Source organism: Lactuca sativa, chromosome 6 (assembly GCF_002870075.4).
Source record: "Lactuca sativa cultivar Salinas chromosome 6, Lsat_Salinas_v11, whole genome shotgun sequence".
Taxonomy (NCBI): Eukaryota; Viridiplantae; Streptophyta; class Magnoliopsida; order Asterales; family Asteraceae; genus Lactuca; species Lactuca sativa.
Window position 1 is genome coordinate 46,093,837 of NC_056628.2, and position 27,458 is coordinate 46,121,294.

The 27,458-nt window shown below is 32.5% G+C and overlaps 2 protein-coding genes across 4 annotated transcripts; both read left to right on the forward strand.

The window, feature by feature from the left end:
• The first annotated feature begins 20,180 nt into the window (after nt 1-20,180).
• Nucleotides 20,181-22,536, forward strand: LOC111887441 (soluble inorganic pyrophosphatase 4). Of its 3 annotated transcripts, XM_023883611.3 has the most exons (9): nt 20,232-20,337; nt 20,477-20,528; nt 21,045-21,189; nt 21,266-21,294; nt 21,386-21,451; nt 21,528-21,635; nt 21,729-21,915; nt 22,004-22,085; nt 22,178-22,536. In XM_023883611.3, exons 3-9 carry the CDS (start codon nt 21,054-21,056, stop codon nt 22,218-22,220), a joined length of 651 nt encoding a protein of 216 aa, XP_023739379.1. In that variant the 5' UTR covers nt 20,232-20,337; nt 20,477-20,528; nt 21,045-21,053; the 3' UTR covers nt 22,221-22,536. The 3 variants fall into 3 exon arrangements, with proteins under 3 accessions (XP_023739378.1, XP_042751644.1, XP_023739379.1); XM_023883610.3 differs by lacking the exon at nt 20,477-20,528 and having other exon boundaries at nt 20,181-20,337; XM_042895710.1 differs by lacking the exons at nt 20,477-20,528; nt 22,178-22,536 and having other exon boundaries at nt 20,181-20,337; nt 22,004-22,089.
• A 1,600-nt stretch (nt 22,537-24,136) lies between these two features.
• LOC111887440 (uncharacterized) lies at nt 24,137-25,520 on the forward strand. The gene is made up of 2 exons (XM_023883609.2): nt 24,137-24,896; nt 25,272-25,520. The coding sequence occupies exons 1-2, from the start codon at nt 24,253-24,255 to the stop codon at nt 25,291-25,293; spliced, it is 666 nt and encodes a 221-aa protein (XP_023739377.1). The 5' UTR covers nt 24,137-24,252; the 3' UTR covers nt 25,294-25,520.
• Nucleotides 25,521-27,458: the final 1,938 nt, after the last annotated feature.

The following is a 27,458-nucleotide window of genomic DNA, read 5'->3' on the forward strand; positions in this document are numbered from 1 at the left end:
ACAAACTAACTTGGACTAACAAGGGCGGCAAAGGGTAGCTCGAGAATTATCATAGATTAATGGAGCGTGTGTGGTTAACCAGCACATTGATTAGGTGGTAAACGACTCGAGAGTACCAAACTAGTTTGCATGGTTATCCATACCTTGTTTCTGATCCTCGGTATCCCAGTCACGAACTTGAAGGGCATAATCGAGATTAAATATGCCTTTGAAAAGTTCAATGAATCTCAAAAGAATCTAGGATTTTCATTTCATTTAAAACCTAATTGTTCATTTCGTTTTTTGTGGTAGAATTGGTAAATCGTCATTTACCTACCTTCATATAATTTGCAATTGGATTGAGGCATCCCTCTTCCGAATTATGAATTATAGTGTTGGGTCCTAGTCTTAATATTTCATTTGGGTGTTATATTAAGGATTGCTTATCTAATCAAAACTTTGTCTATTTTCTTTTTCAGATGTCTGGCACAAACAATGCTTCTAGCTCGAACCCCTCAAGCTCATTTTCTCTTATGAATATTTGTGGGAGGGTCACCTTCAATGGGGCCAATTTCAATTATTGGACCCGCAACATCCGCATGGCCCTCCGATACGTGGAGAAAGAATACGTCCTCGATGAAAAACTCAAATAGATAGATGAAATAAAGCTTCCACTGAAGAAATTGCTGAGTATAGGGCTCACGAAAAGGACGCGACAAAGGTGTCGTGTATAATGGTAGCCACTATGACTCCTGAGTTGCATCGGTTCTACGAGGACTATTGGCCTTACGAGATGTGCCAAGACTTGATGGAAAAGTACCATCAGATTGTGCGTCAAGAAAGGTACGAGATTGTTTCCTCATTGATAACGACCAAGATGAAAGATGGAGAGTCCATCACGAGCCACTTGCAAAGAATGCAAAGGTATGTGGATCGTTTGCTCAAGTTGAATGTCAACTTTGACGAAGAGCTGGCGATTGATACCATTCTCCATTCTTTACCTCCCTGTTATGATCAGTTTAAGATGACTTATCGTATGAACAAGGAGGAAGTCACCTCGAGCAAGCTTCAACTCTTCAAGGGTTGTTAAGAACTACTGAAAGTGGGTTGAAAGGCAAAGTTGTGACAACCACTCCTACTTTTGTTACCCCGGTCTTGGCTATTGGACATGGGATGCCATTAGGGTCTTATAACCAAGTGTCATGGGCTACCCCCATGGCCTTTCCTTGAAATTTCATGGGCTACCTCCATGGTCTAAAATCCTAGTGTCATGGGCTACCACCATGGTCTTTATGCAATTGCCATGGGATAACCCATGGCCTTTCATACAAATTTCATGGGCTACTCCCATGGTCTTACCTGCAAGTATCATAAAGACAACTAGCATCCTACATAGTATAGCGAGAAGAATCACCTCGATCTGATGATAAACAAATCACACACTCGAGTTGCTGCTACAATGGTTCCTCACACTAAAGATATCCAAAACCATCCCTAAATAATTATTAAGGTAATAACCCATAATCAAAGGTCCAAATCATATTCTCTCTTACTAAGGAAAAAATACCATTTTACCCTTCCTATACTAGACCTAACTAAACATGGCACAAGACCCATTATGGCCCAAACCCAAAAATGGCCTAAATAGACTTCTAGTAGTATGTCATGTGTATTCCACAATTACGCCTTGCGTACTGGGCTTCAAAAGAAAGGGATCCGGGGCTAAACTCGTTACGTCATGCGTACCTAAAGGGTACTCCCGGCATACTCCTCTGTTGCCGAAAAATCACTTTTAAGCTTTTAATGCTTAAAGACCATATGTCCAGATCATAGATCCTAATCTTGGGAAGGTCTTAACTAATAAAGTCGACAACTTTAAGCTTTTGCATGGCTTAATAGAGCCCAAAACCAAACCCTAGGTTCATAACTTCACAAAATGACCAAAAATCCATGCACGGGTGTACTATAACCCTCAAGATCTGATTTTTATGACTTATCATCCTCATAAATGGATAGAAATGATGCTTAAGGGTTATGGAGTAGCTCATAGCCTCATACTCACAAGAACCAAAGCCATGGGACCAAAAACACATAAGCATTAACCAACAAACAGGATCTAGCAAATGAACCATCAAGCTTTTTACCTTCTGAAAAAGCTAGATGGACAACAAAATCTAGATCTACAAGCAATGGACTCCTGAGAGCTCCTTTAATTATCACCTTCTTCACAAAACACCCAAAATAACACTCTAAAAGCTCAAGAATATCACAAGGCGGCCATGGTTTCGAAATGGTGCTTTGGAACAGTGGGGGCTGGTGATGAGGGAGGCCTCAAGGACTTAAGATCCTTTAAATAGGGTCAAAACCCTTAAAATTAGGGTTTTGGGATAAGCCATAGTACACCCTGCGTACTACATAAAGGCCTCGCGTCCATTTTAACGACTTACGCTTAGTGTACTCCTCAAGTAGGCCTGACGTAAGGACCAATTTTGCAAGAAAGTGTTATTTTTAAGTCGGAAATAGAAATACATGAAACGGATGTTACTGTTGGATTAGTGTCTAAGTCCATAACTATTTTGGTATGTACTTGACCCGATGGTGCATGGTCCTTTTGGGTTGCCTTCACCAAAGCAACTTGATTGGAGAAATAAATAAAGAGAGAGAGGTTATTATGATTTATTAATATGTTATAAGAATAATATATTAAAGGAGAAATCATATTTGTTTAATTAATATTGGTCAATAATTAATTAAGAATTAATTTTGTGATCAAGTGTAATTAATTAAACTAGAGTGGCTGAATTGTAATTATGTGATAGTTACAAAATAAGGTAAGGATTATCTTATTAATAGTTTGGATGAATTTAAGGTGATAAGGCCTTAGAATTCGACTAGGATAAGGGTTTCAAGACTTATCTTATGGTTACTTGGTGGGCAAGCAACTAGATAAGGATAAGGACTAAAACCCTAATCTCTACACCTATATAAAGACCCCAAGGCTCATGAATTCGTCCATGCCTTCCCAAGAGGTCCTAGAAACGAATTCAATACCTCCCATCTCTCCTTATACCTTCTCCATTTGCTCTTGGTGTTTGTAAGCCATTAGAGGAGTGACACTTGTGACTCTAAGCCTTCCAAGGTCAATTCAAGGAGGAATTGGGATTGTCTACATAACAATCAAGGTAATATCATAAACTTAATTATATGTTAATATCGATTTCATATGCTAGAATTAGGGTTTATAGTCTTGGATTCAAAGCATGTACAATAGAGAAACCTAGATCCAAGCATTAGGGTTTGTATGAGCACATAGGATGTCTTATGCCCATAACCCATCAGTGGTATCAGAGCCTAGACTGGTTTCAATTGTATTGATACATTACATGTTCAAAAAATTCAATTTTTGGTGTTCTGGAGGCTGGACTCGCCGAGTCCATAGCTGAAATCGCCGAGTCCATGCAGACTCGACGAGTCCAAGCTTGACTCGACGAGTCAACTCGTCAGATGGGGATATCTTCGCGATTTCTTGCTGTTTTTGCTTATGGATAGTTACCTTATCATATTAGATCAATATAAATCCGTTTTTTTATATATATGACTAAATTTTTGATCTAATTGAAGATATTTATCAATTAATAAGATAATTGTTTCCTTATATGATAATTGTTTAATTATTTTGACTAAATTGATAAATTGTTTTGCAAGAAATCATGAAATAAATCAAATATGGATAATTATGTGATTAATTGTTAATTTAGATTATTTGTTATTTGATCCTTGTTGTTATGAAATGTTTCATATTTTCCCCTTTAGGTTTTATAGTTTAAATTTGAACCCAAAAGTTTTGTTGTTTTGAAATTTAAATAGTTAAAACCCTAATGTTTTGAAATGTTTCAAAACTTGCCCTCAAGTTTTGGAATTTAAATTTTGATTAAATGGTTTAATTTTGATGTATGTTTAAATTCTAACCCCTAATGTGTTGAAATGTTTCAAAACTTTCCCTCAAGTTTTGGAATTCAAAAGTTGATTAAAAGTTTAATTAGGAATGTTAAATTCTAAAACCATAGTATTGTTTTGAAAAAGTTCAAATCACACCCTTATGGTTTTATTAATTAATTAAGGTGTATAATTAAAAGAGGTTTAATAAATCCATAAAAGTTTAGGTTTACAATTTAATTGAATTAAAAGTATAATTGTTAAATTAGACCACCTAGTATTTTGAAAGTATAAAATACACCCTATACTATATATAACATTAAAATTCTAACATTATATATATGTATGAGTAAAAGTCAGTCTTACCGTTAGTAGGCCTCATTCACGAAGCTGGTCTATAAGGGGTGTTTAAGGAAATTGCCTATAAAATGGCGATTGAATGGGTATCCACTCTTACCCACCGCACTCTTGACTAGTGGAGGGTCGTTAGCCGAACGGGTAGGATAGGACGAAACCTTCCATTATAAGTATAATGAATTATTAAAGTAACTAAATGTTTTCATAAAATTCCGAATCTTAGTTACTTAGGCAAAAGTGAATTGATGCAATTCCATGAAATTACACTTTGTGTCATTGCAAAGACGTTAGTGGAGTGTGTGTGGTTTACCGGCACACTAAATGGTTCTAAGCAAAGGTAGCAAAGGGTGACTCAATGTTTGTCATAGTTCGGTGGAGCGTGTGTGGTTTACCGGCACATCGAATAGGTGACTGTAACATGTGAGGCACCATGTAAGTTTGCATGGTTATTCACACCCGCTTTGTGATCCTCGGCATCCCAGTCACAAACAAGAGGGGCATATCGAGATTTAAACATGCCATTGAAAGTTCAATGAATCTCAAAGGATCTAGGAGTTTTCATAGATTTAAAACTTAAAATTACTTTTTCGTTTTTTGTGGTGGAAATTAGTGAATCGTCATTCACTTACCTTCAAATATTCTACAATTAGGGTTACGGCATCCCTCTCACGAGTTGTAGAATATTGTGTTGGGTCCTAGCCTTAGTATCTCATTTGGGTGATTTGCTAAGGACTCATTCAATCAACTAACTTGAATTCGTTTTTCTCCCGTATAGTAGATGTCAAAGTTCGACAACTATGGTCTTCCCAAATCCCGTGGAACAAGCATTCCACATGAAGATGATATTCCACGATTCGATCGAGGAACAAGAAATCATGCTTCACTTCCTCCACCTCCTCCAATTATTCTCCCTAACCCACAAGTTCAAAGGCTTGAAAAGTTCAAGATCACTCAAGCCCGTTTGGCAAGTAAACATAAAGAAGGAAAGCTGGTGTGTGCACACGTCCTAGGGATGAATTCACACATTGATAGGTTAAGAATGTTGGGATCTGTTGTTTGTGAGGAAATGGCTGTTGATTGGGTTCTTCAGTCACTTCCTAACTCATATAGTGAGTTCGTAAGAGAGTACTATATGATAAACCGCGACGTGACCCTTATAGATCTCACTTATATGCTTATTGCTGCTGAATCAGAAATGTTTTGGTGCAATGGAAAAGCAAAGTTGATTGGTGAATCTGCCTTCAAGACCTCTATGGATATGGACAATGGCAACGAAAGACATGCTATGATCGAAAAGTTTGATCATAAGAGAAAGGCAATGTCTGAAGTAGTTCCATGTCAAGTTCCAAAGGAGTCAATTTGCTTTTATTGCCAAGAGAGAGGGCATTGGAGACAAAGCTGCCCCATTTACCTAAGAGATCTAAGAGATGGGAGAGTCGAAACGTATGGCTCTAATATAGGTAAAATCCACTAACTAACTTTTTTAAGCTTCTGTTCTAGATTCTTAATACATAATGTGATAAGATTACAATTGATGTTTTGTAGAATCGAAGAAAAGAAAGGGAGCTTAAAGGAAGAAGTGAGCAGAATCTAACCATGAAGGAATGGATTTCGATCGCATTTCTCAAAGATTAGATTCTTAAGCTACTACTTAGAGTTAGAGTTAAATTGCTAAGAAATATGTATTAGCATAAGTTTTTCAATGAGTTGCATTGTAAGGACAAATTTTTCCGCAATAAAATAAATTTTGATTTTAAATTTTATTTATTTATCCTTGCAATGGCATGTATGAAAAATTGATGTTAAAATGTTTCTATTATTAGAAATAATGGATTTGGTTCTTATTATGTTATTTATGGAAGGTCGAGAGTTTACCAAATAGGAAGAGTTTCTCATCGCCCAAGTTTCAATTGGACAGAAATTTGGAATCACGCAACTTGGTTGCATGATGAATGAGAAATTTCATATTTGGAAATTAGACTAGTTCGTTGACAAAGTGTCAAGTGAAGGACTAGGAGATCGAGCACACAAAGTTGCGTGTTGATCAAGTCCATCATAAGAGTAACGAAGATATTCGTCATGTTTTACTAAAAGTTTAGTAAATGTGATTATACTTACAAGATTAAGTGTAATTATGAATTGATTAAAAAGGTTTAAATCAATAGCAAAACGAATAAGAAGAATCAAGTAGGCAGAAAGATAAAAGGTTCTCCATTCTAAGAAGAAGGGAGAGTAGCTTTTATGCTTTATGATTGGTCTTAATGATTAAGAACCATATCTCAATTGATCCTCTAAGTAAGTCTTAGTACAATTGTATGTTTAAGAAGAGGAATCAAGAATTGAAGAAATGGTTAAATCAAGAAGTCAATCATACTTCGTTCCAATAACAAGTCTTAAAGTTAAGATTGTGACATTGAGTGAAAAGTATTAAGAAGGTTTGTAACATTCATCAAATGTGGAAAGTTGTGATGTCTTGGATAAGACAAAGACCAACTAGGACCAATTTATGAAGAGTTTTGATAAAATCTACACTAACTCTTGAATATTTGTTTTGTCAAGAAATGGTTATTGACAAGAGAATCTTATATTTCAAGGAGTCAGTGGGAGTCTTAATGGTTTTGAAAGGTTTCAAGAACAAATCAAATAAACCTTATCGATCATCACTAGCACACGATTTGAGGTTTACAACATATCGTGCTGACATTATTTTGTTTCTATGCCAATCCAATCGAGTTAATTATGCATGTGAGTCCTATGAGTTCTCATTTGAATGCATAAAAGGCAAGGACCTTGATCAATGGAAAGCACATTGATAAGAAAAGGTGAGCTACTCAACTACTTGGAAGACATGGTGGGCACACTACTAGAAAAACAACCTTTAAGGACGCGCAAACAATGACACACAGTGATAGAGGACGCGCATGTGTACGTGCCCTAAAAACTAATGTCAGTTTTCCAAAATTTTAAGGATAAACGACACGCATTTATGCGTACCCTAAAATTAGTGTCAGAAATGAAAAAAAAAAAAAAGAAATGCGGAGGGCGCCTTTCATAAAATGTGCGTCATGTAAATGTGTAGCTTTATAATTTTTAAGTGAAACACGCGTTTTAGGCGGGAAATGAAATCAACGAAAATTATCCCCCAAAAAAATTAAACCCCCGCCTCTTCGTCTTAACAATAAAAAGCCCTAGGGCCTTCATCTTCATCTTCAGCAGTGGGAATGCCTAGGTCGATTCTTTCGGTTTCAACAACAGATTTGTAAATATTAAACATATATGATTCTGGATCTCGGCCATGATTATGGCGCTTTGGAGCCGGCGACAAGAACATCATTCGTGAATATTTGTCATTTTCTTCTTTCAACATTTCCATATTTTAGTCTTCACAAATCGACAAGGGGCCTCCGCAATCAAGTTGTTTCATCTTCATCTTGCTTTGGTGAAGAAAGCGATAGATACAGAAGCGGTTGAGAGAAGAAGAAAAAAAGGAAATCTTATCATTTTTGCGTGATTTTGGATAATCCCTAAGACCCGAGTCCCCCAATCCTTCGCAAGACACTCACAAACATGTGTATAATTCAAAGAAAGATTATTGTAAGTTTTCATTCTTATCAGTTTTCCTTCTCCTGTTTATGTTAGTTCTATAGGGTTTTTTTTTCTAAGAATGGATTTCCCCAACAACTGGTTAAATGGATGGTTAGGGTTCCGTATTGAGTTTCTGCAGGTACTTAGAATGGATTACGAGATTTTCTCTCTCTCTCTCTCTCTCTCTCTCTCTCTCTCTCTCTATCTTGTCAATAGAAGACATGAACTTCAATTTTGCTGTAATATTTTCATTATAAACGTGAGAGCTTCTACCAGCACCACCCACAGTACGATTTTGTTTTCTGTCTATTGAATCATTTGGAGGTTATTGGTGGTTGTATTGGAAACGTTTCTTATTACATGTAATTGTATTTTCTTTTGCACGCCAGGTATTCGATGAAATGTCCGATTCAACAAATGCTGTAAAATTATGTTTTTCTTAAATGTGTGGATAGAAGGAATTGTTACATGTCAATTTTTTGGTAAAATATGTTCAATTTCTCCACAAAACCGAATACATGGTCAGTGTTATCAGTTATCACACTGCTGAAAAGCTTTTTATTTACATGCCTGATTATCTGTTTCATATTTTTTATTTAAAAAATCACTTAAGACTGCATTATGTATGTTATTTAAGTACAAACAAGTTGATGACGAAGAGGTAAAAATACAAAAGGGAAACTTCAAAACAATGGTAACAAACTTTGGTTTTTATTATTATTGTAATTATATATATATATTAAGATTGTGAAGAATAGGAACAGTAAAGTTCCTAGGCAATTCGCGAAATTGGTCCCTTCTTTATTTCTATACGGTGAATTTGGTCTGTTTAGGAATTAAGGTTATTTACGTATGTCTACAGTTATGTAAAACTTAATATCTTTTCTAGATTAAATAAATAATCAGATAATACTTTATGATGCTTAGAACTTAGCTAATCCTTTTTTTTATACCTGTAATTAGGTTAATAAAAATACATCAAGTAAGGGCATATCATACAATAACAATCTGAAGAAGGGATCTAGCACACTTATAACACGAAGGTATGCTAATCTTTGCTGGTAAATAGATAGAAAAGTTGGATTGCTTTATATTTAACAATTAAAAAATAACTATGAATAATTATATGTTTAAGATTTCATGGGATTGGAAAGAGCAGTTCCGGAAGAAATAATCAAAGTAGTTTCATCGATTTCTTTCTTTGGCATGCTGAACTTTCTGTTGATTTCTCTGTGTTCGTATGGAATTGTTTCCACAGAAAAAAGAAAAACGATGGGCTGACAGATTGAGAGAGATGACGGAATCAATCAAGGGTGGTTTAGAGTTTGATGTGAGTTTGATGAAACAGAGGGTCGGCATATGAAAGAAGGTTACAAATTGAAGCATCTGATCGTTTAATTTAACAATGCCTGACCTTTTTATTGCCAGGTTTGGGATTTTTCTGTCCTAATTTGTAATAATCTAATTTTGCCTAACTTTACATTTTACAATTTTCCTTCATCCTTATTGCTTTCTTCTATGTTTCTTTTCACTTTCACCCTTCAAATGCTTTTTACCCAGGTTATTGTCACAACACAAATCCTCTCCTATGTTTTGTCATGTATACTTTGTATTTGTTGTTTTGGCTTTTCAGATTGATGATCTATAAAAGATCAGAAAGGTGCTTTGTTGCAATATGTATGTTTTAATTTATGTCAACAAGCTTTTGGTAACAATATTCAATTTCAGTTTATTATGACATTGCATAAGATGAACCGAATCGTTCATATTTTATCTACCGTAAGGTGAAAGAATATCATGATGAAAAGACTTGGATCAAAAACAAAATTATTCACAATCCTGCTATTAATAAGGTATTATTATGATTGATTTCTATATGATCTGTATCTTTATTTTAATCTACGGTGTGAATTTTTCTTTAAACTAGATTTCTGTAATGCTAGAGATAAGAAGCAATTGTTGGAGATTAAGTTGATACTTTTGGAAAGGGGAATATTTAGATAGGTCAAAACATTGAATAATCCTCTTTTTTATCATATGGTTCATTTTACTTACTTTAGCTTTTCATATTGGTTACATTAGTTTATTTTTTAAGTTAATTTGATGTTGTTTGGTTTATAGATGATGCCCTCTTCTCCTTGCAACACATGCTCTCTATTTGACACCTACTGTGTTCATCCTTTTATGTTTATGTACTCAACTTTAAATCCTTACCAAGCGATCATCATATGAAAAAGACAAGTTGACCCTTTTAGCAAAATTATGAGAAACAGTTGTAGTCAGAGCTCGAAGATGAAAAGTTCTTACTATGGACTCTCAATTTGAGGTAAATCAAGCAACGACCCTTTTGTGTTCTTATTTTTTACATATGGAGCAATCTCAAGCAACGTTATTTTTTCTTTCTTTTTCTAATTTCTTTCATATTTTTCATTTTTTCCATACATTGTATTCTTATTTTTAAACATTTTATGGATTTAACAGGTAAAACCGAAATAAATGGCTGATGTGAAATGGTTTTTCTTTTTAGTCGGACAAAATAGCAACATAATTTCATTGAAATGTTTATTATACCATCCTACTTTCAGTTTTTTGTATTGCAATCGTCATAGCCATTGCTTTATTTAATATTCGAGAGGTAATACTTTACTTTTTTTTTAACAGGGTGTTGCTCCCGCACTTGCTATTTACTTTGCAACACAAAGGGGTCATTATACTATAACATACTACAATATATTTGTGTATTTGTAAATGGGCGAAACGTAGACAATAGCAACATACTTTACTATAGCTACCAATTAGAAGAATGTACTAAACTTCCACACAAAAGTGGCACCTTCCGACCCCCGCAACGCGGGGGTCACCTTTCTAGTTTAACTTAATTTAATTTGTCCCATTTTTTATTTTACCAATTTGAGTTGAAATTTATATGTAGGAATGGGCTGTAGATTCCAACAAAGATGCTTGTGAAAGCTTGAGGTTAAACCATCCAGAGACACAAGTCAATAGTAACATTTTGTTTTGCTAAAATCGTTTTCATGAAATTAAAATTGTATGATTTTACTGATTATCAATTCTTGTTTTACAGATTAGAAATGAATTTGCTGGAGACTTTCTTGACCTAATAAAGGAGTGGGACACAAGTCAGTAGTAACATATATGTTTGAGTAAATTATCATCCAGATCGACACAAGTCAGGAGTAACATATATGTTTGAGTAAATTACAAATATGGTCCCTATGGTCATGGTTTCATATAGTTGCAGGCTTGGTCCCTTAGTCGTTAAATCTAACTACTTAGCTGCTAGTTTTTTTTTAAATGACGATTTTGCCCCTGGACCAAACCTGAAAGAATTATATACTGTATACCCTAGGGACCAAATTTGTGATTTACTTATAATCTTATTTTCTAACTTGTAATGTGTTGTATTAATATATTATATAATTCTAACATATTTTTTTTAAAGTTTGAATTTTTATTTGAATATTATATATACCACTGGCACTGGCATATTAGTTTATTTGAATTTTTGCATTTTAATTTTGCACATGAAGATGCAAATAAATAAACGAATGTGCTATTGGGATATATATATATATATATATATATATATATATATATATATATATATATATATATATATATATATATATAAAAGTCAAATAGAACGCTTATAATTTAATGAAGACAGGTCCATCAAAGTCTAGCTTAGAAGCACAGTTATTCGGATAAAGCTTGGTAAGAGGAAGGGGTAGTTCACCATTCAGATGTATTGGGAATTTAGTCCAACAGATGAACACAGAGAAGGACCAGGAACTATCATTGGCCAAGGCTCGTCTACATGAGCTAGAATCAGTAGCATCAAGTCGACAAAGCTTGCTTTACTTTCTGGTGAATAACTAACATTGTAAGGTAATTATTTCATTTCCTTTCTTATGTATTGTATATTTTCACAATAGATTTAACATTTAATGCCTTTATTTTACATTGATGCAGGATGGTAAAGCTTATGAGGCAGTGAAAGAATGTGAAGAACTAAAGAAGAAATGTTTGTATTTGTGAGTATTGCCTTCTCTTTCATTCCTGCTTCGTTAGTTGTTGCTATTATGAAGGTAGGCCACTCTCCGATTGTATTTTTCACATAATTGACAAGGAGATGATGTACCTATTCAGACTAGGCTTAGAGCAATGGTTGCAAGAGATGAGTTTAGAAGAAGAAGAAACAAGGTTGCAACTATATATGGTTCAAGTACTATGGATGAATTATGTTTGTAAAGTATTTAAGAAAATGATTAGAAACAAGGGTGAATTTGTACAGATTAGTTAGCTACTTGCAGGTTGATCTTGAATAACCAAAGGGGCAATGGATTGTATTTTTTGTATCTAATTCATTTGTAAATTTTTGTTACAACTTCTATTGATTTGTTTTATCTTTCCATGGAACGATTATTTGTATGACATTAAATTTATGCAATGGATTCTATTTTTTGTATATGATATTTTATTTTCTATTATGAAACATTAAATGCAAATTTAATTTGAAAATAAGTAAATCTATAAATAATAATTTTTTTAAACATTTAAAATTATGATACGCAAAATTGTGTGTCGTGTTCATTTATGACATGGCCTTTCTTGACAGGGGCTTTCTTGATACGCATTGCGTGTCATTAACACGCGCGTCGTAAGGTTACGACATGTGAATGCGTGTCATCTTCCTTTATGACAGGGCCATCCTTGATACGCAATGCGTGTCATAAATGCGCGTCGTAAATGAGCGTCGTAAATGCGCGTCGTCTCTCTTTATGACAGGGCCTTCCTTGACTCGCATTTGCGCATCGTCTGAGCCTTTTACGACGCGCAATGAGCGTCGTAAAAGGCTGTTTTTCTAGTAGTGGCAACTGTGCTACCATAAGGCAAGAAATCAAGATTAAGAAAGTTCGGTCCATTTGAGTTTGAATTTGTCGTAAACTTTGGTTTTAACAAATTCACATGGATAGGAACAAATACACTGTTTAAATCTAAGTGTCATAAGATTTCCTCCTTCATGAAAATGATTGTGAGGAAATGCTTTCACTAAGAAAGATTTTAAGAAGATAGTGATTGTAAAATTGCATTCTCGAATTCGATTATGGTAACGGTATCCTTTTCCATAATTTGAATTGTGAGGTTTGACAATTGTTTACATACACATATGAACTATCTAAGGCAAAGGAGTATTAGTTCAAGAAGCCTTGATAAAAGATTATCAAAGCACTAAGTATTAGAAACATGAACTTAAGAAATTCAATAAGTATTGTTTTCTGAAAGTTAAGATGTTTATGAATACATGTCGAAGCTAGTGGGAGCATAAGTGTTATGTTTTATAATAATCATCATGATAGTGGGAGCATAAATGTTATGATTGTATGATTATTAAGGAAAGTATTGCAAGGTTAGCAATATTAATTATAGAAAACAAGAGTCATACTTTGCAAAGTTGTAAGAGTTGAAAGGTTGTTTTGCTATAATTAAGGGAGAGAATATTATGCTTCATTTCAAATCTAAAGGCTTAGGTTGTGGAATGTTAATAAATTTAGTCAAAGGTACATAGTGGGTTCTTAAAATTTTGATTATGATTACGGCATTCCTCTTCACAATTCGAATTTTGAGAACATAGCAAATAAAACATTATGCGTACGTTTCGGGTATAGGATCGATTGCAAATGCTTTAATGTTTGACCATTCTAAAATTTTCCAAATGTCAAGCGCATTTAGAGAGAAAAGGGGCTAGAATTGGTTTTGACTAAAATAATTAAACAACTATCAAAGGACAATCCAAAGTTTGACGAGGATTGGTCGCTTGTGAGTAGTTGGAAGCATGGTATTGGATGGACCATATCGACATTATTATAAATAGAAAAGATTCTATTAAGAATGAGTTGTCATATGGAAATTATGGAAATGTTTCCATATTGGATGGACCATATCGACATCATTACGAATAGATAAGATTCTATTAAGAATGAGTTGTCATATGGAAAATATGGAAGCGTGTCCATATTGGAAATTGAATATTGAAAAAATCTATGACTAGATTAGAAACCTTTATGCAAAAGGATGTTCAAAGGAATGTACTTTGAGTGAGAAACATCATATCTAAGGAGTTGTCTTGTAACAATCTCCGATAGAGAACTTTGTAATATCATTGGCAATAGTCTTTGTGACGTTGGTGCAGTGACATTACAAAAGGATCATTGCATAAAGTGTTAGAATCTAGCATATTTTATAAGTAACAAGAATTTGATATTCTCACACTTATGAAAAAGGATTTAAAGTTGTGAATTGAGAATGATTGGAAATGTGTTCAATATGATCTATTTCACGAAGTAAGAACCATAGGTAAACATTGTGTGCATGCTAGGAGCATGGGACAAGTGTAATAATTCAAGTAAGAAGTTGATTACCCGAAACGACAAATAATGAGTAATCGATATGGTGATAAATAAAAGGGGTTTTATTTATACTCAAAGGTTTGAGGCCATATGGGATTAGTATTATTCTTGTGTTTCACATTTGCATGTTTTGACTTCCAGAATAATTGAGTTTATTAAGAATAATCGAATTATTCAAACGGGCCACAGTTGTTCATATGTTGGAAGTAGATATGAATGAAGATTGTCGTGAATTGGTGTGTGGATTGTCTAAAGAGAATTAGACATAAGCAAATGTTTGCTGCAACGTTCATGAGTGCTTATGAATATGATTTGAGCATTGGATTAAACCCACGCTCACTTGGATCACTCCATGGATTGTGTCACGAGTGATTGGTGAGACGATAACATCTTATATTCTTGAAACCGAGATGTGTGAGTTGTATTTTGCGAATCGGTTGCACATTGATAATATGTAAACGCACCAGTAACTTGGTGTTATAAAACATATTATTGTGTGTGATTCGGTGAGTGAGTGCAAGCAAGCATTGTATCAAAGTTTATCCATTCCTTTTATTCAAAGTAGGATAAAAGCGATATCTTTGGGCCCCTCGATGATTTAGTGATGACAAACGTAAATGCTCAGCCGGGCTAGGGCTAATTTGATTTGTTCAATTAGTCAGTCGTCATAAATCGGAATCGAGATATAGTACAAAGAGAATGATTTGAAATCATATCTCATATGATATCCAGAATGGAGGAATATATGATCCCTTTTCTTAAGGACACGCGTATCTGATAGGATCAGAGTTGACAGCGGCTTTGGAAAGCTACGATTGCAGATCAGGATCTGAAGTCATACGCATAATAGTTGTTAGACTTATCCAAGTGGGAGACTGTTGGATTAGTGTCTAAGTTCATAACTATTTTGGTATGTACTTGACCCGATGGTGCATGGTCCTTTTGGGTTGCCTTCACCAAAGCAACTTGATTGGAGAAATAAATAAAGAGAGAGAGGTTATTATGATTTATTAATATGTTATAAGAATAATATATTAAAGGAGAAATCATATTTGTTTAATTAATATTGGTCAATAATTAATTAAAAATTAATTTTGTAATCAAGTGTAATTAATTAAACTAGAGTGGCCGAATTGTAATTATGTGATAGTTACAAAATAATGTAAGGATTATCTTATTAATAGTTTGGACGAATTTAAGGTGACAAGGCCTTAGAATTCGACTAGGATAAGGGTTTCAAGACTTATCTTATGGTTACTTGGTGGGCAAGCAACTAGATAAGGATAAGGACTAAAACCCTAATCTCTACACCTATATAAAGACCCCAAGGCTCATGAATTCGTCCATGCCTTCCCAAGAGGTCCTAGAAACGAATTCAATACCTCCCCTCTCTCCTTATACCTTCTCCATTTGCTCTTGGTGTTTGTAAGCCATTAGAGGAGTGACACTTGTGACTCTAAGCCTTCCAAGGTCAATTCAAGGAGGAATTAGGATTGTTATTGCTACATAACAATCAAGGTAATATCATAAACTTAATTATATGTTAATATCGATTTCCATATGCTAGAATTAGGGTTTATAGTCTTGGATTCAAAGCATGTACAATAGAGAAACCTAGATCCAAGCATTAGGGTTTGTATGAGCACATAGGATGTCTTATGCCCATAACCCATCAGTTACATGCTGCTTGCACATAAATAAGGTTGAATATTATTCTCGATCTAGTGTTATTTTTTAATAAGTGGTATGATCGAAGTATTTAAAGTTTTACTTATGTAATCATCTTTTAGTTTCGATGATAGATATATATTTAAATAATTTTATATTACTTTTTTTAATATTATTGTTAATTAATTTACAAAATCACTTTGAATAATATTTTGTTATTGTATAAATCTTTTTGGATATTATTGTAATTAATTTGAAAATTCAATTTTGGTTTGTATTTAACACGTTTAAACATTTTAAATATTTAAAAAAAATGAACGTTTTTTAAGTTTATTTGAGATTTTGGTTTAAGTTTTAAATATAATACCATATTTAGATTAACTAATTACATAATACATATACTATATTGATAATTTAAAAGTTGAATATGGACAATGTATTTAACATCATATTTTATTTTATTATTTAAAAAGAAACTAAATACGTTATATTAATAATTCAAATAATCTATCAATATTAATAATAATATTTTATATTTAATAAGTTAAATAAGGTTGGAAGTTAAAAATTCATGAGTTTCAAATTAATATACTGAGAGTAAAAATGATTCAATTATATATATATATATATATATATATATATATATATATATATATATATATATATATATATATATATATATCTTATTTTTATATATGACAAATAACAAAAGTATGAAAATATTATAAGTTTTACAAACATAAAAACACTAAAACATATATTTTAAAACTTGTATTCAAGAAACTTATTAAAAACTCATAAAATCTTACAAAAAGAATACATAAACTTAAAATACGTTTAATATAATTAATACATCGAGAAACATAACAAAATTCTCACTTTTTTATGCAACAAAATCTATTTTTTCAATTTTTCATATTTCTTCAACTTTTTATATATGAATCACAAACCACTTTAAACATATGAATGTTTTTTGTAAGGAGATCTTACTTATATATTATTAATATGGCTAAATATGTATAAATAAAAGGAAAATAAAAAGTCATTAGTAAATGTAAATTAATTTTAAGAACATACAAATTCATTTAGTTATGTAGTTATAATATATAAATTAAAAATTCATACGTGACTATTATTAAATGATTGAAAGTTGAGAGATTATGAAAGTTTCAAATGACTATGATGCATGTATATGACATATTATGAAAGTTCCAAATGACTATGATGCATGTATATGACATATTTTGAACTATATTCACCCAAATGATCTTGTTTATAAGATTTATAAAGATAAAGATGAAAACGAAAATAAACATATAAAGATAATAATTTGGGCATGAATTGGGATAATGTCATTTATCTATGCATTTGAAACAAATTATTTTGCCTATGATTTTTGTGTGAATCATCATATTTTTTTGGCAAAAAGATTGTAGATTTACTTTTTTTCCCCTTCACTTGGATCGAAAATGCAATCTAGTACCAGCCACAAGGATAATTTCCATTAATGTCATTTTTTGGCAAAAACATGAATGTTCATTATGATTTTGGTTAATTTGCACGTTTGGTCCCTAACTTATATTTTTAACTCAGAAGGTCCTTACAGTTTGTTTTTGTTACGCGTTTGGTCTCTGTCTTACCTAAAAAGACTATTTTGCCATTGATTTTTTAATTCATTTAAATAAGGTGACGTAGGTAAAGGTGTGTTTATTTAAATAAATTAAAAAAAACAATGGCAAAATAGATTTTTTAAGTAAGACAAGGACTAAGCGCGTAACAAAAACAAACAGCAGAGACCTTCCAAATTAAAAAAATAAATTAAAGATCAAACATGTAAATTAGTAAATTACCTCAAACAATAAGGACCATTCGTGTAATTTACTCTTTACTCTATCTCTAAAGATATTTGTTTCTTAAACATATATATGTAATGTGTTAGGCACTTGACGTGGTTAAAGTGTCACTTATCACCCAAGTTGGATGCTAAAGGTGTCTTTAAGGGTGACAAGTCATAGTCATACTTCTATAATGGTACAAAGAATATTCCTCAAAATTAGGCCTCCCCATGTGGTTGACAAAATCAAATTCTTGAAGGCGTGAAAGGTTCGTCGGTGATGTTATATATTAACGAGACATGGAATATGCCATTTTAAAAGATACTTTGAATGCATTAATATTTATTTTAAAAATACTTTAAATGAATTAACTGATGCAAATTATGGTAGGAAAAGACTTGGTAGATAAACAAAATTAACCAATTTGGTTGCTATTTGCTTAATATTCAGGATACGTATCCAAAAATATCATTAGTTTTATATATTTATAAGCATTACAATGATAACTAGAGTATAAACTTATAACGTATATTTTTCATTTTTAAAAAAGATTTCAAGCAGTAGCTTGACAAAATATCCAAAGTCGTGAATGAAACAATGATAAAAAATATATATACAGAAAAAAGCATTCAAATATGTTGTTTAAAATATTAATTCAATTGTTGAATATAAAATCAATTATGTAAACGTAACATGGGAATATACAAATTACAGAATACTATAACTAGTGAATTATCTGATGCCCGTAATTAATTAAATATTACACACGTCCTTTAAGTTGTGAAAACTGCAACGCACGTACTTTAGGCCCCGATAATTATTAAAACATGAGTCATCAACTCAATCTATAACATTTGTATTTAGTGTACCATAAATTTATTTAAAAAAAAAAAAAAAAAACTTAAGAACTTTTATAAACTAAATGACGATGATATTCGACTTTTATTTCTCGGCTTGGCTCACGTTGAGGGCCAGTATTTTACTACTATTGTTTATGAAATGTGATAACAAACAAACGAATGAACGATTATATATCATTATCATTATGTATTAAAAATATATATAAAGACCCTACAATTATTTAATTTTTTGAATTTTTTTAAAATTTCATGTTTGACAAACAAAATAATAGTTTATAAATTTGGTTTTTACTATAAATAGAGTAAAAAATAAAATAAATAGTATTTAATTTTCAACCATATTCTATTTTTTACTCTGAAAAATTTATTTCTAATATCAATATTTTCTAAACTTATAAAGATTGTCAAAAAAAACCCTTCAACTTATTAGTTTTTTAAATATTTATTAAATTTTATATTAATTCAATACATAAATATGTTGTTTTAAATTTATGATAAATTAAATATCATTTAAATAGTCAAATTAAAACAAAATAAAAGATGATAAACTAAAATTGAAAGACGGTAAAAGTTACAAACCCTCACTTTTTTAAAAATCATTTTCAAAGTCTTTTAAGTAGAAATTGTTTTAAAAGGCTTTTTTCTCTTTGTTAAACACTTTTTAAAACTCATTGACTTCTCAAAGAAACTAATAAGAAATTTTTAAATGAAATCTCAAACTTTTTAAAACTTATTGACTTCTCAAAGAAACTAATAAAAAAATTTTAAATGAAATCTCAAACATTATTATAATAGAGTAAAAAATGAAGTTTGAAGTAGGGTTGTGCACTAAGCTAGTTTTTTCCTCTTTTTTTTTAACTACTTAGATTTAGATTGGTGTTTCAAAAAGCTTATTGAGTTTTTTTTAATTCTTTCAAATAAAACCTTTATTAATTATAAAAAACTCAATTATATATATATATATATATATATATATATATATATATATATATATATATATATATATATATATGTTATTTTACATATTTACATACATAACATAAATACATTATCATTGGTTTCATCAAATGTTGTTTTTTATTTTAAATAAAGATTAATTTATAATTGAAATACTAAAACGCTTACATTATAATTTTTCTGAAAATTCTTTTATTTATTTATTTTAAGAAAAACACTTCTCTTCAGGAAAAAGATAAATCATATTCCTTAACGAATAATTCATTCTTTCTTTTTATATTCCTACGTATCAAAATAACAAGTCCCATATTCTAGTTGGACAAGACGGTAGCGGTGGCCCACACCGCCGGCCCACCACCGAAAGCCACCGTGTCACACACACGTATCTCATTCTCATCTCTCAACAGGTATCTTTTCCCGATTCCATAATTCCAAATGGCATTTTCCCCGTTTGAACCGGTGAACCTCTTTTCCAGATCATAAACAACTAAATCCACAACCACAATCGCATAACAACTTGTACTTCCCGCATCGTAACTTGGACATTAATCTGGAAAATGAACATTTCTGTAACGGAAAAGGTCCGACCTTTGAAACGCGTAACTCAGAGACTTTCTTTTTTTTCCCTTTGCTTTAAATGGCGAAAGCTGGAGATAGCGGGAACAACAACAGCGTGTAGCTTCCGCCTTCTGCTTGCTTGCTTCCACTACTTTCTCTCTCTTTCTTTTGGTATGTTCTCTCTCTCTCTCTCTCTCTCTCTCTCTCTCTCTCTCTCTCTCTCTCTGTATCGATAGATATACAGGTATGTGTATGTATATGTTTGACTTGATTCTTACGCTGTTTGATTTTGTTGTTGTTAAATACCTAGATCTGCAGTTCATTTTCTAAGCGTCAAGTCCATAGAGCATAGAGCATCTTAGGTTTGTTTGTAACTCTTTTGCTTGCGTAATGTTTATGAAGTTCGATTTTAGGTGATTTGATGCTGTTATGTAACTTCTACACAGCCATCACTTCGCATTATAGCTTTGAATACCTTTTTTTGGGGTCCAAATCGAATTTATTCGACTTATATTTGATGTTTTAGTGCTTTTTTTTGCTGGATTTGTTCTTTTGTTTGGAGTTTCTTTGTGTGTGTGTGTGTGTGTGTGATTTTACAATTTACATCACTAAAGCTCTCGATCCGGCAATGTGTTGCAGAAAACACATGCCTGCATAATGCGTTAAGTAATTATGAGCTTGATCTTATTTGTTTCTTCTATCTTCTCTATGGAGATTTCATCGTGTTCTTCTTGCTTATACAGACCTTCTTATGTGAAATTTTTTAAAATTTTCACAACATTGTTTTTGGTTTTCTGTTCTGTTTTTTGTTTACAGTTTCATGAGATCTAGTCTATTTCATAATCTGTATATATCTGTAACATGTGATACCTATGCAGATTACAACAATGACTCCACCTATTGAGGCTCAAACCAAACACACCGAGTATCATCACCATTCACATGCTCCTCTGAATGAAAGAATACTCTCATCCTTGAGCAGAAGATCAGTTGCTGCACACCCTTGGCATGATCTTGAAATAGGTATCTCATTCATTCAAACCTAAATTCATATAATTTGATAATCAATCGTCTGACTTCTCTAAATTATCAAATGCAGGTCCAGGAGCACCAACAATATTCAACTGTGTAAGAGCTTGGAACCAATACAGTTCATGGTGTTTTTTTTTTTTTATAAAACAAACGATTTATCATAAAAGCTGTCAACACCTTTTTTCAGGTGATTGAAATTAGCAAGGGTAGCAAGGTAAAGTATGAGCTTGACAAAAAAACAGGACTTATCAAGGTAAAATTGAGATGATATATATATTATATGCTCTCTTTTGTGTAATTTACTAATTTTGTATTATGTGATTTATCAGGTGGATCGTGTCCTATACTCATCAGTTGTGTACCCTCACAATTACGGTTTTGTCCCTCGTACTCTCTGTGAAGACAATGACCCTCTTGATGTCTTGGTTATCATGCAGGTATGCTACTTTACTTTCTTTCTACTACAATTTTGGTTTAATAAATAAGTAAATGAAAGTACATTGCTATATGTTTTTCATTTTGTGAAATAGGAACCAATTCTTCCAGGGTGTTTTCTTCGTGCAAAAGCAATTGGTGTGATGCCTATGATTGATCAGGGAGAGAAAGATGATAAGATAATTGCAGTGTGTGCTGATGATCCTGAATACAGACATTATAATGACATTAAGGAACTCCCACCACATCGATTGGCTGAGATTCATCGCTTTTTTGAAGACTGTATCCTTTCAGAACTTAATTATGAAATTTGTATTTTATCATTCATGATGCAAAATTTTGTTTGTTAATCTTAACAAGTAATAATTAGACAAGAAGAATGAGAACAAGGAGGTTGTGGTTAATGATTTCTTGCCAGCTGCTGAGGCTATTGAGGTTGTCAAACATTCCATGTAAGTTTTTTGTCATTTTCTCAATTTTTATAATTTTATTAAAATGGTAAAAAAAAAAAGTTACATTGTTTGACTGATTTGATAATTTGAAGGGATCTGTATGCGGACTATATTGTGGAAAGCTTAAGGAGATAAAGGAGAGAGGATATAATGATGATGTCATATATAAAGTCAAGTGATACAAGTTCTATATTATATTTTTTGGGCAAAATTGCACATTTCCATGTGTGCCTATAATATGTTGTGTAATCTTATATTATCTCATCGACAATGACGACTATTATGAAAAAAAAATACTCAAGAAAAGAAAAGTGGTTCGATTATTACATATATATTCTATTTTATTTTTTTATATTTTGTTTCCCATTCAATGTATTGGCAATGTGTAACAGTGTAAGGGAAGGAGTTTTTGTGCACTTTAAAATTTGATATACTGTTTGTTTTTTGTTCATTTGATGGTGTATAAATTGATTTTGTTCAGTGAATACGATGATTCTTTTTAAAAATTGATCATGTAAGAACAATATATGTTGCCGAATTTCAGCGAATCAGTTAGTTTTAGAGAAAGAAAAAAAAAATGCACCACTGGGTCAACGGCAAGAAAAAGGTCAAAAGAAGTCAAATACAAGTCATGGTTCTTTGCATTTACAATAAATCATCAAGTATGTTTAAAGATCAAGTATGTTTAAAGATCTAGAAGCAATGTTGATTTAAGAACACAAACACAAACCTTAACTGAAACGTGCGAGGCCCTGAATTGAAACGTGCGAGGCCTGAATTGAATGAAAATACTTGAATTTGATAAAAGTTGAGGAATAGAGAAACTCATTGGAACCGTGAACCCATTGAATAAAACCGACAAATAACATGAGTTCGTTCTAGAGTGACTGCTTTGGGGCTACACAAAACCGTTAGATAACTAAAACCATGAATGTGAATGGGGAATTTGTTTTTGGTGTTATCTGTTTACGACTATTACATCTTTTTTTTCGTTAGCAGTTGAAATTAGGCCTCATCAATGTTCGGCTCCCAATCCATACATTTTTGCCCTGATCTTGAACGAGGTCTATCATGAGATCTAGAGGAAGTGTCTTGGTGTATGTTTTTTGTCGATGACATTGTTTTGGTGGTTGAGTCTATGGTTGACAGGTTGAGTTAAATGCTCAGTTGGATACATAAATGAGGACTTTAGAAGAGAAAGGGTTAAGAATCAATACTACTAAAACAGAGTAGCTTTGGTGTAATTTTAGTAACACGAACGTCAGAAGGAGTAGATATAATTTTATAGGTGCAAACTTTTAACCCAAATGAGATATTCAAATGTCTAGGATCCATGATACATAAGGAAGGGGGAGACATTCACCCAATGAATAAAGACGAGTTGATTAAAGTGGAAGGCGGCTTCAGGAGTATTGTTTGACAAGAGGGGACCGTTGAAACCTAACAAGAAGTTCTTTAGGGTAGCGGTTAGGCATGTCATGTTTTATGGCCGACCAAGAAAGACCATGAAAAAAAGATGGAAGTTATAGAAATAAAGATGTTTGAGTGAATTCGCAGTAGAAATTTAATAGATGAGATTCTGAATGCGACTATAAGAAACTCGATAAGAGTGACACAAAAAATAAGGGAATGACGAATGAGGTGGTATGGGCATCTCCTAATAGGGCTTCCTTCAACAACGGCCAACATTCAAATCCATATGTAATTTCAGATTTAAAACTATACGGATCGAAGGCCTAATTTCTAAAAAAATAAAACTACAAGGATCATAAATGTAATTTATGTAAGCTAAAAACGTCAAGGGCCAAAATATAATTCTAGAAAATGTCTTAAAACTATAGAGACCAAAAATGTCTTTTGCTTATCTCCTCCTTGGCTCCTTCTTTTCCATACCTTTTGCATTAGAATACCAAACCTGTAAGAAAACTTTAGTTTATGGTCAAGCGTAGAAATTAAATTCGAAAGGACTAGAAATGGAGATGAGAGAATAATCCAAGGACCATTTTTGTCATTGCACGAGTTGTTCTAAAAGATTTATTAGCGTCAGTTTGCATAAACCTGATAAACCCTCTCTTTGCCACATCTCCTTCTTCCTTTTCATACCTTTTCAAAAACCCTAAATTAGTGTCGCAGAAACAACGAATTGAACCCTCAAACTTCTGTTGAGATGAGTTCCTTCACGAATACATCTAATCTCGATAACCTCCTCCTTCAAACCCTAATGGGCAGGCTTCAAATTCGCCCCCCAAATCCTCTTCAACCACAGTTATCACCTCTTTTTAACCAAACCCTAGAAGACCTCCTTTTGGACTCCATGAACAACATCTCAGATACCGAAGACGATCAAGACGATGACGATGATGACGAAAACAACAGGAGGAGCAAAACCCAGCTCGCCAAAGAAGAATCGAAGCTGGAAAAGGCGGTGATCAAAATTATTCTCAGCGGAAACGGGGATGAAACCCTAAAACCCAATTCGGGTCAGGCAGTAACGATCGGAGAACACCATATTTGTGTCGGGTATCATGTGGAAACGGGTTCGGAGTATCGTGTTTGGGAATGGCATGGTCATATCATGTTGTTTGATGACGAGAATGGGTATAATCCAGAGTATATTTATGGAAATTATTTCGAGAGGATGAGAATTATGCCTGGGAAGATGAAGGAGGAGGCGGCAGCGGCGGTTAACGGTGGTGTAGGAGATAAGGAAGAGAAGTCCATTAATTCCGGTTTGAAGGAGCTGATTGGATCAAGTGAGGATGCTGGGTCGGGTCGGATTCTCCATCGCAATGTGAATGTCGGATCCTCAAGGTAACCCCAATCTCTTATTCAAGTAAAATCCCATTTGGATTCTATTGCAAACAAAACATATATGTTGCCAAAATTGAACAAAAATGGCAAGTTTTCCCTTTTTTTCAGAAGTTTTTGATAATTCTCTGCCTATGAACTTGTTATATATGTAAGTATTGTTTGCTTAATTAGCTAGTAATGAATGGGGGCAAATTTGTAGAAAGTCACGACTTGAATAAGGAAAAGTCGATATGTGTTAAGTAGTTCTTTTTGTATTAAGTAAAAAAGAAACACTTATATATGGGTTTTTTCTTTTAGAAAAATATAATTGTTATGTTTCTTTTTACAATATTTTCTTGAAATAACTAATATTTAAGCATTTTGTATGATTGGCAGTCTAGATAAACGATCGGCTTGAATCAAAAAAGCAACAAGGACTCGTTTTACACAGCGTCGTGGTTGGAATAACAAATCTTTGAAGTAGATTTCTAATGTAAAGAGAACAAGATTTTGATACTTGGTGAGAAGATGAGAATGAGATTGTGTTGTTATGTTTCAAACTAGTTTTACATTACTCAAAATGATCAAAAGGATGTTGTTTTCTGCCATTGTTATGAATGGAATCTTTGTTTACTTTTTGGTTAATCATTTGAATTTTGCTTATGAGAATCTTGTATAGCTTGCATGTATAAGATACAAGTCATTAACTCATTATATCAGTTTTACTTGTTTATTCCTTTTGGCCTAAACTTCCATATTTGACTGTTTAATTCCATTTTGTTTGGATATGTACTCTCGCCTCTTAACGGGTAGTCTTCATTGTTGGTTTGTTATGGACTTACGGTTGCCCAAACTCATTGTGAATTTGTAGAAGAACAATGAAACTTATGTTGTAATTATTTCACTAGACTTTCATTACTTGTCATTTGGATAGACCCATTTAGCTTGCAATGGTTGCAATTTGGTTTCAGGCAACTCAAGTTTACCTCAATCAACATTTCTCTTGTTTAAGTATATGTAACAGTTTTTATTTAGGACTCTTTTAAAATTGTTGGTTATTATAGTGTGAAGTGTCATTTAAGTGTAATTGGATTTATACTTGTTTCATAGGGGATCAATATTTTGATCTAATGCAAGTTTGTTGGTGGCTTGGTGCAGAGCGTACACTTGTGGAGGTAAGGGGGTTGCGGGTGATATAGGTCAAGGGGTGGTGCACACACCCACTCAACCACACAATTCTATAAGGCGGTGTTCAAGATATCTAAAGTAGACATAATTATAAAGATTAAATTAAGTTCATTATATTAACATACACAGTTACGAGAAACACCTAAAGAGAGTTACTTTTTGGAGAAATATTGAAAGAATTATTTCAAAAAAAAAAAATTGTAATTAAGCATGTAATCACACATCAAGGAGCTTACAAAGCCACATACAAGTACTACAACATTCCCCCGAGATCAAAGTAACATTCCCCTAGGATCAAAGTCTAACGATTGAGGAACAGGATTTCATAAAAGAGGTTAAAGTTAAAATTGTGTAGTCCAAAATATTGCTAGTGCTCTATGATTACTTAAGTTACTTAAGAATAGCATGACAAATTAAGTCTAAAATGATGATGAGTCGAGCCTAAATATGAGTTATGCAACTAGAAGCAAACCTTTTTTTCAAGTATCCCAACATAAGCTACAAGTTACTTAAGAATAGCATGACAAATTAAGTCTAAAAATGATGATGATGAGTCGAGCCTAAATACGAGTTATGCAACTAGAAGCAAGGGGTGTCCGAATTATGGTGATAAATCCTAGCTTAGAGATGACAAGGAGTAGGGGTGCAAACGCGCTAAGATATTTGGGATTAATTCGTTAAAAGCTCAACTCAAGATCAATTTTAAACAAACTCGAACTTAATATTAGGCTTTTTATTAAATAAGTTTGAGTTCAAACCTATGTTACTAAGCTCTACTAGGTTGTGAGCATAAACGAGCTTATATATATCCTCTCTAATAAATGAAGGTTTTATTGTCACTTGTCAAATTCTTAAGGGTTTTGTCACTTGTAATTTTGTGGGAGTTTTAGAATTTTTATTTTCCACTTGTCATTTTTTAGGAATTTTCATTTTTTTTAAATAAAATTTCATATAAAGAAAGAGAATCATTCTATTAATTTGATAATAAAGTCTAATAAATGCTCTAAAGAGTATTTGATTTCTTTTATGAATGTTCCAAAAGATTACATTATGTTATGTAAAAGTATTATTTTATAAAATATTTAATGTTTAAATATTGATATTAAATTTTTATTTTTAATAAACACGTGTAATACACGGGTCTCACACCTAGTGTATATATATATATATATATATATATATATATATATATATATATATATATACACATATATATATATATATATATATATATATATATATATGAGAAATTTTATTTTATTTTTTTATATATTAAAATAAATAATTTTTTAGTAAACACAATTTTAAGGAACTGGGGTATACCATATACAAGTCGAGCCCAACCAAAGCCTTGAACCTGTACCCGTATAATTCTTCACAAGGTGATCTTGAGCT